General features: G+C 45.9%; 1 protein-coding gene across 3 annotated transcripts; it reads right to left on the reverse strand.

The window, feature by feature from the left end:
* Nucleotides 1–8,505: 8,505 nt before the first annotated feature.
* Nucleotides 8,506–12,132, reverse strand: LOC133055962 (asialoglycoprotein receptor 1-like). Of its 3 annotated transcripts, XM_061141045.1 has the most exons (10): nt 12,005–12,132; nt 11,713–11,783; nt 11,347–11,430; nt 10,186–10,302; nt 9,940–10,035; nt 9,797–9,868; nt 9,474–9,560; nt 9,235–9,386; nt 9,053–9,159; nt 8,506–8,913 (listed from the first exon to the last, which is right to left on the reverse strand). In XM_061141045.1, exons 3-10 carry the CDS (start codon nt 11,411–11,413, stop codon nt 8,751–8,753), a joined length of 861 nt encoding a protein of 286 aa, XP_060997028.1. In that variant the 5' UTR covers nt 11,414–11,430; nt 11,713–11,783; nt 12,005–12,132; the 3' UTR covers nt 8,506–8,750. The 3 variants fall into 3 exon arrangements, with proteins under 3 accessions (XP_060997028.1, XP_060997027.1, XP_060997029.1); XM_061141044.1 differs by lacking the exon at nt 11,713–11,783 and having other exon boundaries at nt 12,005–12,072; XM_061141046.1 differs by lacking the exons at nt 11,347–11,430; nt 11,713–11,783 and having other exon boundaries at nt 12,005–12,072.
* Between the last annotated feature and the right edge of the window lie 1,354 nt (nt 12,133–13,486).

Consider the following 13,486-nt stretch of genomic DNA (forward strand, 5'->3'; position numbering starts at 1 on the left):
GAGCTTGTTTTCCTCTCTTCTGACTCCCCTTCCCCGTATGCACGTGTGTGTGTGCACACATATACACACATACAGACACACATACACAAAGAGACATGCACGCTTACACACAGACACATATATACACCTACATACACACATTTACACAAACATACAAACCTACACACAGACACATAAACACACACGTAACACAGTAACCCAAATATTCTTGAGTTTTCCAGCCTCCAGTGCCTTACAATCTCTTTTAATGCTTCTGACAAGTCTATGACTCCTCAGTCCTGCAATGCCCCTGCAAGTCTGCCTCCCTCAAATCCAGGCCACAGCCTTTACTCCAAAAAGCAAGGTTAGCCTGAGGCCATAAAAAGGAAGATAAGACAACGACTGCAGAGGGAACAGGAGGTCGGATGGGGAATTTTTGATGAAAAAGCCTTTGAATGTGGGGAGCATCCATGGAGAGGGAGAAGATGAAAATATGGAGAAAAGCAACAATCACCGGAGTGATTTAAGAAAATATAGAGCAACTGGAGGAATTTTTAAGAATCTCTCTGCAATGAAGGAGATCCGGGGTTCAATCCTTGGGTGGGGAAGAGCCCTGGAGAATGGAATGGCAACCCACTCCAGTATTTTTGCCTGGAGAATTCCACGGACAGAGGAGCCTGACAGGCTACAGTCCATGGGATCTCAAAGAGTCAGACATGACTGAGCAACTAACTCACTTTTCACTTTATTATACATAGATGGGATTATATTGTACATATTATCTTGCAACCTGGAATTTTTTTTTTTACTTACTTTCTTTCATTTTTTAAAGATACTTTCTTTGACCTGGACCCGATTTTCTAAAGTCTTTACTGAATTTGTTACAATATTGCTTCTGTTTTATGTTTTGGTTTTTGGCCAGTAGGAATGTGCGATCTTAGCTCCCCTACCAAGGATCGAACCTGCACCCCCTGCATTGGAAGGCAAAGTCTTAACCACTGGACTGCCAGGGAAGTCCCTCTTCTGCTCTAACTACTCCCATAAATTTGCATCTTGCATTCCAGACTCTGTTCTCTGGGGGAAAGGGTCCAGTGGGCAATACCTAACATACAAGCCCATCCCTACTACATCACGGAGGCGAGGGGGCAGATATGGTCCCCCTTGGGCTTCTCATGCCCTCAAGTAAATACAGAATGAGGGATTCCCTAAAACTGATGACAAGTGTTTACTGCAATATCCTGCCTCTCTGTTGGGCTTTTTTTTCCTTCTTGTTATTGTAGGAGTTCTTTATACTCTGAATATTAATTACTTGTTATAAACATTGCAATTATTTCATCCAAGTCTACTGCTTGTTTCCAATTTTAGTGAAGTCAAATCTGTCCATATTTTCTGGAGAAGTAAAATATCATTTCCCCATATTTCACTTGTAAAAAAATCTACGATGTCCTGTATTTCTATTAAATCATATCTGCAGACCTGCATTTTCTGTTTCAACTGTAATGAATAAAACACACAAAAAAAAAGAGAGAATAATACGATGAACACCCAAGTACCGTCGCTCCCTTCAACAATCATCAACATATGACAGGTTTTGTTTCTTCTACACCCATCCCAACGTGCCCCCCGACCCCACTGAACTGTTTCAGAGCACATCTCAGACATGTGATTTCACCTGTAAATATTTCAGCATGGATATCTAAAATAGAGAATCTTCTGGTGTTTCAGCTGTGCCCTGTGGCATGCGGGATCTTAGTTCCTTGAAAGGGATTGAACACTTGTCACCTGTGCTGGGAGAGCGGAGTCAACCACTGAAAGGTCAGGGAAGTCACTATTCTATTTTTAACTTAACCAAAACACATCCTATTATACCAAAAATAACTGACAATAATGCCTTAACCAGGTAGTATTCAAAATTACCTGGTATTCCCAGTATGTCTTTTTTCCAAAAAAATTCTATTTTTATTTTAATTTATTTTAAATTAATTTTTATTGGCATATAGTTGATTCAGTTCATGCATGCTTAGTTGTATCTGACTCTTTGTGACCCCGTGGACTATAGTGCACCAGGCTACTCTGTTCATGGCATTCTCCAGACAAGAATACTGAAGTGGAAAAAAAAAAAGAATAATATTGGAGAGGATAGCCATTCCCTTCTCCAGAGGATTTTCCTAACCCAGGGATAGAACTCAGAGCCTGGAAGGTTATAGCCCAAAGGGTTGCAAAGAGTCAGGTCTGAATGAAAGACTACACACATTCACACATTGATGTTTTTTTGTTTTTGTTCTTTTCCTGGGCTTCCCTGGTAGCTCAGATGGTAAAGAATCTGCCTGCCATGTATACATACAGTAGTGTATATATGTCAATCCCAATCTGCCAGTTTATCCCTCACCCCCTTCACGCCTTATACCATAATTTTAGAAAATTTCTACATTATAGAAATTAAAGTTTAGAAAATAAATATAAGTTTATTTTCTATATCTATGGCTTCCCTTGTTAAAGAATCCACCTGCAATACGGGAGACCTGGGTTTGATCCCTGGGTTGGGAAGATCCCTTGGAGAAGGGAAAGGCCTGGAGAATTCCATGGACTGCATAGTCCATGGGGCTGCAAAGAGTCAGACATGACTGAGCGACTTTCACTTTCAACTTTCACTATGACTCTATTTCTGCTTTGTAATTAAGTTCATTTGTGCCATTTTTTTCTTTTAGATTCAACGTATAAACAACGTCATATATTTGCCTTTCTCTGTCTGACTTACTTCACTTAGTATGACAATCTTTAGGTCCATCCATGTTGCTGCAAATGGCATTATTTTGTTCTTTTTCATGGCTGAGTGATATTCCATTGTATGTATATGTGCTGATATGCTCAGTTGGGGCCAACTCTTTGCGACCCCATGGACCGTAGCCCACCAGGTTCCTCTGTCCATGGAATTTTCCAGGCAAGAATACTGGAGTGGGTTGCCATTTCTTTCTTCATGTATGTATATACCACATCTTTATCCATCCATCCATTGATGGGTATTTAGGTTGCTTTCATGTTCTGGTTATTGTAAATAGATCTACAATGAATACTGAAGTGCATATATCTTTTTGAATTATATTTTTATTTAGATATATGCCCAGAAGTGAAATTGCTGAATTATATGCTAACTCTAGTTTTACTTTTTTAAGGAACCTCCATATTTTTCTTCATAGTGGCTGCACAAATTTACATTCCTAGCAACTGTATAGGAGGGTTCTCTTTTCACCACACTCTTTCTAGGATTTACTGTTTGTAGATTTTTGATGTTGGCCATTCTGATCAGTGTGAAGTGGTACCTCATTGTAGTTGTGATTTGCATATCTCTAATAATTAGTGACAGTAAGCATTTTTTCATGTGCTTTTGGGCATCTGTATGTTTTCTTTGGAGAAATGCCTATTTAGATCTTCCACCAATCTTTTGTTTGGGTTTTTTGGTTTTTTGTTGACATAGAGCTGCATGAGCTGTTTGTATATTTTGCAGGTTAACCCTTTGTTGGTCACTTCCTTTGCAACTATTTTCTTCCATTTTGTGTGTTGTCTTTTTTTTATGATTTCCTTTGCTGTGCAAAAGCTTTTAAGTTTAATTAGGCTCCATTTGTTTATTTTTGTTTTTATTTCCCCCATAATGTGTTTGTACAATTGGTGTGTTCAAATCAGGATCTAACATCCCCACATCGCACATACTGGAATGCCTCTTAATGCTCTTTTAAATACATGACAATTCCCCCTCCTTCTTTGTATCCTTTGTCTTTTATTTGTTGAAGAAACCAGAAATTGGCTCTGTAAAGTCCACCCCTTACTGGATTTGACAAAATGCATACCTGTGTGCTTGCTCCTCTCCCCACTGAATTTCCTGTAAATGAGTAGCTAGCACTAGAAGCTTAATTAGATTCATGTTCAAGGTTCTCTTAGAAAACTCTTTCCCAGGTGATGCTGTTTAGCCCCCATTGCATCAAAATGGGAGATACATAATGTCTGCAATTTTTTAAATTGACCTCCTCCTTTCTAATCATTTTATTCTTATTTCTCGCTCTGGATCAACGAAGTCCAGGTGATGATTCCCCTCTTTTTCTGGGTTCTGTTTCTTGAAAGTGAAAGTGAAAGTTGCTCAGTCATGTCTGACTCTTTGCAATCCCATGGACTATACAGTCCATGGAATTCTCCAGCCCAGAATACTGGAGTGGGTAGCCTTTCCCTTCCCCAAGGGATCTTCCCAAACCAGGGATCAAACCCAGGTCTCCTGCATTGCAGGTGGATTCTTTACCAGCTGAGCCACAAGGGAAACCCGAGAATACTGGAGTGGGTAGCCTATCCCTTCTCCAGTGGATCTTCCCAACCCAGGAATCAAATCAAGGTCTCCTTCATTGCAGGCAGATTCTTTACCAACTGAACTATCAGGGAAGCCCTGATAAGAAGCCCCTGTTTCTTATCTCTCCCCTTTAAGGACCGTAGCAGGGTGGAGGCTGAGATGTGCATGAACATTTTTCCTAGAGATGGACTAGAGGTGAAGTGTGGGCTCCTCCCACTCTCAGCTCTCAGCTCTGGTCTACTCAAGGTCCTTCTCTCAGTGATGCCTCCTCTTATCCTGGTCCCGTCCTAGTCGCCTCCCTTCCTTAAGCAACCACTTGAATGGGGTTGACATGTCCTTGAAAATGTATGGATTCTTGAAATGTATGTAGTGCTACTGTGTGTGTAGACTATTGATTTTTATCAGTGTTCCTGGGTTCTAGCCAGCATTCTGATTTTTAGTTTTTTCATTTAATGCTGATTTTAGGCATCTCTGCATCCACACTACATGTGTGGACACGTAGTCACTGCGGATTTTTTTTTCTGTGTGATATGCTTTAGAAGTTTTTTTCCAGCTTTATTGAAGTATGACTGACAAATAAAAATTGTATATATTTAAGTTGTACAATGCAACTTTTTAAAGGTGTACAACAGGGTGATTTAATATGCATCTACACTGGAAAATGATTCCCACAAACTAACACATCCATCACTTCACACGGCTACCAATTTTTTGCATGTGTGTGATTAGGAAACTTAAGATTTACTCTTTTAGCAAATTTCAAATATACAGTATGGTATTGTTAACTGTGGTCACCATGCTATACATTAGATCCCTATTCCATGCCATTGGTCTATTTTTTCTGTATCATTACCATACTGTCTTTATGAATATGGCTTTGTAATATAGTCTAATAGTATTTCCCTCGTGGTCCAGTGGTTAAGACTGCACTTCAATGCAGGGAGTACAGGTTTGATCCCTGGTTGGGGAACTAAGATCCGATATGCCCTGTGGTGCAGCACGTGGGATATATAGCTGATTCACTTCATTGTACAGCACTAACTAACACAATATTGTAAAGCAATTATACTACAACCAAAAAAGCTAAAAAATAAAACTATTTATCTGTGTTTCCTTTATTCTTCTTCATATTTGTTTGTTTTCTACCTTTTTCAAGTATCAGATTTTCTTTTATTGAAGATATCTACATTTTTATTTTCTAGTGCATTAAGTTTTGCTTTAAAAAAACAAACAAGTTTCTCCCCTGCCCCCACCAAAAAAAAAAAAAAAAGCTCTTTCTATTTGGGGAATTTATTGTGTCATTCTTTTTTTAAAGTTCTTTTTAAAATTATTTATTTTTCGCTGTGCTGGGCCTTGGTTGCTGTGCAGGCTTTTTCTCTAGTTGCGACATGCAGGCTTCTCATTGCAGTGGTTTCTCTTGTTGTGGAGCATGGGCTCTAGGTCACACACAGGCTTCAGTAGTAGTTGTGGTTCCCAGACTTTAGAGCACAGACTCCATAACTGTGGTGCCCAGGCTTAGTTGCTCTGCAGCATGTGGGACCTTGCCGGGCATTGGCAGAAAGATTCTTTACCACCAAACCAGCAGTGAAGACCTATTTTGTTATTCTTTTTCAAGTATCTTGAGTTAAAAATTAAGCTTCTTTCCATTCAACCTTTCTTATTTTTTCAAAATAAATGCACTTAAGTCTATATACTTTTCCTTTAGGGAATTGCTTTATACCGTACCACAATCTCAGTATGCAGAGTTCTCCTTGTTTACTTCTAAACCGCTTGACTTTCATTTTTATTTTTTCTTAAATTCAAAGTTCTCTAGAAAGATGGTGAGAAATGTATATGTCGATAGATCTTTTTTGGCTATACTTTCATATTTAAAATCTAACTTCATTTATTTATTTATTTTGTGGTCAGAGCATTGCTCCTTTTTAGAATTAGTGGAGGTCTTATTGGTAGGCTAACACTTTGTCTATATTGGTTGATAAGCCCATGTTGCTGTTGTTCAGTTGCTCAATCATGTCTGACTCTTTGCGACCCCATGAACTGCAGCACACCAGGATTCCCTGTCCTTTACCATATCCTGGAGCTTGCTGTCCATTGATAAACCCATAAGTGTCCATAAAGTCTTCAACTGTTTGTCCTGTTAACTCCCATCTGGGTTGTAGGTTCTATTTGTTGGACTTTTCTCTTCCATGGTATTATTGATTTTCCTGCCATGCTGATGATTCTGGGTTGTGGGTTCATCTTTGCATCTGTTAACTATCTGTGGATGCTGCTTTTGTTCACACTGGGGTGGTTCTGTTTCTGTGGGCATTGCGGAAGGTAAGATAGTCCCAATGAAATGAGCAGGACCCTGCAGGGACCTCCAGATACAAAAGCTCCTCTATATCCCCAGTCTCTTGTTTATTAAAAAAAAAAAAAGAAGCTGTTGATTCCCAAGCCTCCCCTGAGTCACAAAAGAGCAAGCTCAAGAAGTTAACGATTAGAACAACAGTCACAGAATCTTTAGTTCCTCCCTGAAGGACATAGATAACAGTTTCTGATGCATATTCCTGTGTTGTTTTGCAGATACTAAAATTGCCACCAAATGAAAAAAGTTAACTGTATGATGACTGCATCCAGACTGTAACCATGACATAAGCTCCTCCATCTCGCACAGATCAAGACCTGTAGGAACAAATCAGCTCTGGAACTGAAGATTAACTATACTTAAGACGTTACAGCATTTGGGATGGACATGTACACACTGCTATAATTTAAATGGATAACCAACAAGGACCTACTGAACAGCACAGGGAACTCTGCTCAATGTTATGTGGCAGCCTGGATGGGAGGGGAGTTTGGGGGAGAATGGATAAGCATGAGTCCCTTCACTGTTCACCCAAAACTATCACAACATTGTTAATCAGCTATCAGTTTAGTTCAGTCACTCAGTCATGTCTGACTCTTTACAACCCCATGGACTTCAGCACACCAGCACTCCAACTCCCAGAGCTTGCTCAAACTCATGTCCATTGAGTCAGGGATGCCATCCAACCATCTCATCCTCTGTCGTCCCCTTCTCCTCCTGCCTTCAATCTTTCCCAGAATCAGGGTCTTTTCCAATGAGTTGGCTCTTTGCATCAGGTGGTCAAAGTATTGGAGCTTCAGCTTCAGCATCAGCCCTTCCAAAGAATACTCAGGACTGATTTCTTTTAGGATTGCCTAGTTTGATCTCCTTGCAGTCCAAGGGACTCTCAAGAGTCTTCTCCAATACCACAGTTCAAAAGCATCAATTCTTCAGCGCTCAGCTTTCTTTATGGTCCGACTCTTATATCCATACAAGACTACTAGAAAAACCATAGCTTTGACTAGACGGACCTTTGTCAGCAAAGTAATGTCTCTGCTTTTTAATATGCTGTCTAGGTTTGTCACAGCTTTTCTTCCAAGGAGCAAGCATCTTTTATTTTTCATTTTATTTATTTATTTATTTATTTGCAAGCATCTTTTAATTTCATTGCTGCAGTCACCATCTGTAGTAATTTTGGAACCCAAGAAAATAAAGTCTCTCTGTTTCCACTGTTTCCCCATCTATTTGCCATGAAGTGATGGGACCGGATGCCATGATCTTCATTTTTTGAATGTTGCGTTTATGTTATGTTGAGTGTTAATGTTGAGTGTTAATCGGCTATACCCCAATACAAAATAAAGTTTTAAATATATGAAAAAGAGGACACTGACCAGAAGACCACTGCATGACCAGTTTCTAGATGATTGTCAGAGCTAACTCTGTTGTTATGCACAGAACTCCTGCCCCACCTATGTACCCATGAAACTGCCCTTTAAAACCTCTTGCCCCTTGATTGGCAAGGAGGAGTTGATTTTTTGGGATATGAGTCATCTTCTTCCCTAGATTGCCAACTTCCACAATAAAGCCATAGTTCCTTTTACTCATCTCTCAGTACTGTATTCTTGAGAGATGAGCAACCAAACCTGAGTTCAGTAACAAACCATTAATAATGCTATTTTACAGCTGAAACACAGAAAGCAGACTAGCTTGCCCTAAATTGTATACCTGTAAAAAACAAATCCAGGCCTCTTGGCCCAAAGTGCAGACAGTTCTCAGGATGACCCATTGCCTGCCCAAGACTTCCTAGTGTTGACCAGCCCACTCCCGATTCCTAACCCCCAGCAAGCAGACAACTCAATGTTTTGTGTATTTCTCTTCTTTTTACTCTAAAAAAAATCCAGTTGACAATAATAACCTGCAAACCATAGAAAGCAGCATGGGTTTCAATCTCCTCGCCCCTCTAAACATCATTCTACATTCCTCAGACACCATCCTTCCCCCTTTCCTCTAAAATCTTAGATGAAAATCCAGAAGCCCCCAGATAGAAGGGCCCCAAACCAGGACCCCTACGTCAGGTAAAGGCATTGAGGAAATAAATTAGGGGAGAGGAGGCTCTTAGCTGTCATCGCCTCTGTCCCGTGGGGCCTCACAGACCCAGCGGTAGGGCCTTGGGCAGACGTCATCATTCCAGCGGCCGTCCTCCGTGAAGTGGGCACAGTCCTCACCCCCTCCGAGCCCGTGCCCGTACCAGTCGTCTGGCTGCTCTGGCGCCCAGTTCCTAAAGAGACCAAAGAGATGTGGACCCCAGCACCTGAGACCCTGAGCCCAGCCGTGGACCCCCCAGCCCCTGGGACCTGCCAGGCTGGGATGATGGACCATAGATGGAGGGGCAGAGCCTTGGGGACGCACACACTCACTTGAAGCCTGTCTCGTAGTCCGTCCCGTCCACCCATTTCCAGGGCCCATTTTCATCCGTGAGGCCTATCCAGGTATTTACAGGGCCCATGTGGTGCTGGATAAATTTCTGGGGAGAGAGGAGGGGCTGGTGACCTCTCCTTAGACCTGCCAACCTCCCAGCCGGGCCCTACCAGAACCTCACCTGCTCCTCCCAGGAGCCCACCACCACTAGGTGGGCGTTCTCTAACTGGCAGTACTTCTCAGCCTCCGGCCAGGGCTTCCCGGAGCGAGAGAACCAGTAGCAGCTGCCTTCATAATCCATCCAGTTCACTGGGCAGCAGGCCTTTTCAGAGCCTGGGGCGGGAGGCAGAGCGGGTGTGAGGGGCTATGGGGAAGTGGGTTGGGCAGGCAAGCAGGACTGAGCAACCCCCACCCCCTCACCATTGCCCTGGAGGACAGACATCTGACAGCTCAGGCTTCGCAGGTCAGACACAAACTGCTTCACGTGGAGCAGCAAGCTGGAGTGATCTGGGGAGACAGAGGGCAGAGGGGGAGGGGGATGAGGGTAGGGAAAGGCAAGGAAGTCACGATGAACACTGGGGGCTGGGAAGGTTCTGTCATCTGCCTGCTGGGGCGTGAAGATAGATCGCAGATACTTCAGCCACAATGCCCCTTGGTTTGGTCTGAGAGACCTCGACATCCCGAAAGCGCATGCGCACTCACATCCCTCCCCCCACCCCCGCCCCGCCCCCGCCTCCGCTGACCTGCGTTCAGTTCCTGCTGCTGTCTCTCCAGCTGGGACTCCAGAGACTTCATCTTTCTGCCCACATTTCCTCCTAAGGGAGAGACTTGCTCAGTGTCTCAATGGCCCTCCTGTTCCCAGCCCCCCAGCCCCAGCCCTCCTCACCCTGAACGCTCAGGGCCTTGACCTTGGCCTCTGTGCTCACTGTGAGGTTGCTGAAGGTCTCTCTCAGGGCCCGGAGCTCCTCCTGCAGCTTGGAGTCTGGGCAGAAGAGGGTGCGGACAGGACAAAATGAGGGGGCTGCTTCCCACATCACAGCAGCCAGCTCTTCCGCCCCCCGCGCCCCGCCCCCCCACCACCACCATCACCTTGCTCCCTTCCCAAACACCCCCTACCCCCTGGGGAACCCACTCTGGGATCCGATCACACAGAGAACCACTAGCAGCAGGAGGCTAAGGCCCATGGAGACCAGGAGGAGGCTGGGTCCGGTGCAGAGACGCCGACTGAATGAATGAGGAGGAGGCGGCCCTGCAAGAGAGGAGGTCAGGGGCTCAGGGACAGAGGGGAACCTGGGGCAGCTCTGGGGTCCTAGGAGGAGGGCAGCCTGAGCCTCCTGTAGGAGACTAGGAGGAACTTTATGGATGAAGAAATCTGGGCGGTAGGTGACCGGGAGGAGCTGGATGCATCGAGAGGTGGGAAGGGGTGCGAATCTTTCTGCTGGAGCCCTACCCAGGCTCTAGGCCTTTGCTGGCACCTAGTGGCCGGATCGAGTCACTGCCGCATCCGAACGCAGAGCCTGGAGAAAGGAGTTTGCAAGGTGGAGGCGGGGGGGGGGGGCGAGAGGGTCTTGCAGGTGGGGCAAGAGAAACGGGTTTCTTGCTCTCCCCTTGGATCCCACTCCTCTTTGTCTGGGCGCAGGGAGGCAGAGTAACCAGACTTCAGGTCGACCAAGTTGTGCCCACCCGGGAGCCCTGTTTCAGTGAGCTGAAATGCGGGGGCTTCCCCTCCGTTTTTGCTGGTAGTCCATTCCCCCACCGCAGGGCACTGCCCACTCCCTTCTGCCAAGCACTCCATCCTGGCTCAGCCCCAACAGAAACATCTCTACTCGCAGGAGAAAGAAAGAGGGCTTGACTCATCCTCCTCCAGTCAGAGCTCCCTGAGGCCTGCCACAGAAATTTTCTCCTTGACCCAAAGGATCCCTGAAACCTGTGCACTCATACATACTCACACTCACACACATACACTTGGCCAAGGCTCACCGGTGTTGGAAGAGGAACGAAGAAGAGGGTCTAACTTCTTGCAGTTAACTCCCACATCCCCTGGGCAACCCCCTCCCCAGGGTCCTGAGAAGTCGGTGACAAGGCGAAGGGCAGGAGAGTCATGAAGGAGCCTGGGGACAACTGCCACCAACAAAGGGTCTCCAATCCTACACCCTGCACCTCCCCTAGGAGGGGCGGCTCAGACACTACCAACCTTATGAGCCGGGCAGACCCAGGGAGAGTCAGGGTCAGGGGAGGGGGCGACAGCCATCTAATGCTCGCCTTTCAGAAATGGGGGGAGGTGTCCCCTCACTTTTTCTGTGCTGATGGTCATTCTCCTCGTTGTCCAGATGCTGAAGATCTTGATACTCCTTTGTCATGGTAGGGCCAGCTGGGCCTGAGACCAGGTCAAGGCTGGGGTTAGGGCTGAGGCAGAGGCTGAAGAGCTGGGGTGTGGGGTTTGGTCTCTTTCCAGGTGATCAGTGACTGCGTGGAGATCTTTCTTCTTGCTCCTGTTCCCTCCAGGCCTGACATCCAAAATCTATCTTCTGAAGTTTTTCCACTCTGTCTCCACCCCTCCGGACGTGGATTCCATTCATCCCCTCCCCCACCCCACTCCACAGTTAGTTCCTCCACCTCCTTTCTTCCCCCCAACCCCGTTTCTTCCCCTTTTACTTGCCAAAGGTCTCAAGGTTGATTTGTGGGTCCCTCAATGCTGCGCAGATCCCAGGCTAAGAAACAGGCTGAAGCCTGGAGAATTAGCACAGACAGCTCTGGGTGGTGGGAGGGGAGGGGGCAGGGTCCATTCAAAGGCCCTGAGCCCTGTTTGTCTGCCTGTCTGTGTGACTGTGTGTCCAAACACACCAAACCTGGCATCTCCAGTGCCTGGGACTTTGGACGTAAACAGAGGTAGAAATGGATTTGGAACTCAGGGTGGGTGTGGGGGTGGGAGCAGGGATGGATTGCCTCACCTTTCCTTCCCAGGGATGGAGAGTCTCCTTGTTCTGTTCCCCATCCTTGCATGCAGCCACCCCACTCAAGGAACTGTTTGGGAGAGGTCCAGACCAGGAGGGGCTGGGGTGCAGCTGGCTGGTTCCCCTCTGCCCCACTCCCCTTTCACTTCCTGTCTCTGAATTTCCCAGAACTGTTGATCTCTCCAAATATCTCTGACCAGGATCAGAGGGCCCGAGCTCTGCTCTTGCCCAATCCAGGCCTATGACCCTGGCATCTGAGCCTGGGCCCGGCTTCCTAGGGCTCAGTTACCAGACACCCCAGCCTGGGGCTGAATGGCTCTCCTGGGGAGTAAAGTCCTCCAAGCTGCCTGGGGGGCAGGGGGCGGGGGTGGCAGGAAGGCAGGCTTTTCCCCACTCAGCTGGATTGGTGCCAGCAAACCTCCAGTGACTCCTGTGTGCTTCTCCCTTGTTGCATGTGTCACTTCAGTCATGTCAGACTCTTTGCGACCCTATGGACCGTAGCCCGCCAGGCTCCTCTGTCCATGGGATTCTCCAGGCCAGAATACTGGAGTGAGTTGTCATGCCCCCCTCCAGGGAGCTTCTCAACCCAGGGATTGAACCTGCGTCTCCTGCATTGCAGGTGGATTCTTTATCCAGTGAGCCACCTGGGAAGCCCTTTCCCTCATTACCTCCTCTCATTAGCCCCAGAGCACACCCCTATTTGATTCGGAAATGAGGAAACTGAGGCCCTGAATGGTAAGAGCTTACCTAGAGTCCAAACAGCAGAGGCAAGCCTGGAATGTGAACAGCCAGACTCCCGGGACCTGTGTGCTACTCCCAGAACCAGGGTCCCATCCCGTCACCACAGCTGGGCCCTGGGGTCCCAGAGATACTAAAAGTGGTCCCTCACAGCCCCATGGAGAGTTCACGGAGGGCTAAATTCTGGGAGTGTATGGATTGGAATTATGCTAAATTAGAAACTGGGCTTCCCTGGTGGCTCAGTGGTAAAGAATCCTCCTACCAATGCAGGAGTCATGGGTTTGATCCCTTGTCCAGGAACATCCCACATGCCAACTAAGCCCAGGCACTGCAACTACGGAGCCTGTGCTCTAGAGCCCACAAGCCCCAGAGCCTGTGCTCAAGAGAAGCCACTGGAATGGGAAGCCCAGGCCCCACTAGAGTGTAGCCCCCACTCGCTGCAACTAGAGAAAAGCCCACACAACAACTAAGATCCAGCATAGCCAAAAATAAAATAATCAATTAATTAAAATTTTTTAAAGAAATTGGACGGTATGACAAAACCCACTGAAAAAATTAAAAAAAAATAAAAATTAAAAAAAGAAATTGGACGATGTTAATGACATTAGTAAGTCTTGCTTTAGACCCCAAATATAACATCATGGGAATCCTATGTTATGATTACTTCAGTGAGAAAACTAGATCCGAGTTAGAAGAGTTTACATTATGTGAGATATTCAGGAACACGTCCCTTGCATAAAA

The sequence above is a fragment of the Dama dama genome, chromosome 5, assembly GCF_033118175.1.
Source record: "Dama dama isolate Ldn47 chromosome 5, ASM3311817v1, whole genome shotgun sequence".
Taxonomy (NCBI): Eukaryota; Metazoa; Chordata; class Mammalia; order Artiodactyla; family Cervidae; genus Dama; species Dama dama.

What these genes read in the sequence shown, in the direction of transcription:
- LOC133055962 (XM_061141044.1), bottom strand. Translation starts at nt 12,056, where the DNA reads ATGCAAGGATGGGGAACAGAACAAGGAGACTCTCCATCCCTGGGAAGG. An exon ending in CTGTGTGATCGGATCCCAGA is followed by an intron (nt 10,036 to 10,185) that starts GTGGGTTCCCCA and finishes TCTTCTGCCCAG; the next exon opens with ACTCCAAGCTGCAGGAGGAG. An exon ending in CAAGGCCCTGAGCGTTCAGG is followed by an intron (nt 9,869 to 9,939) that starts GTGAGGAGGGCT and finishes TCTCTCCCTTAG; the next exon opens with GAGGAAATGTGGGCAGAAAG.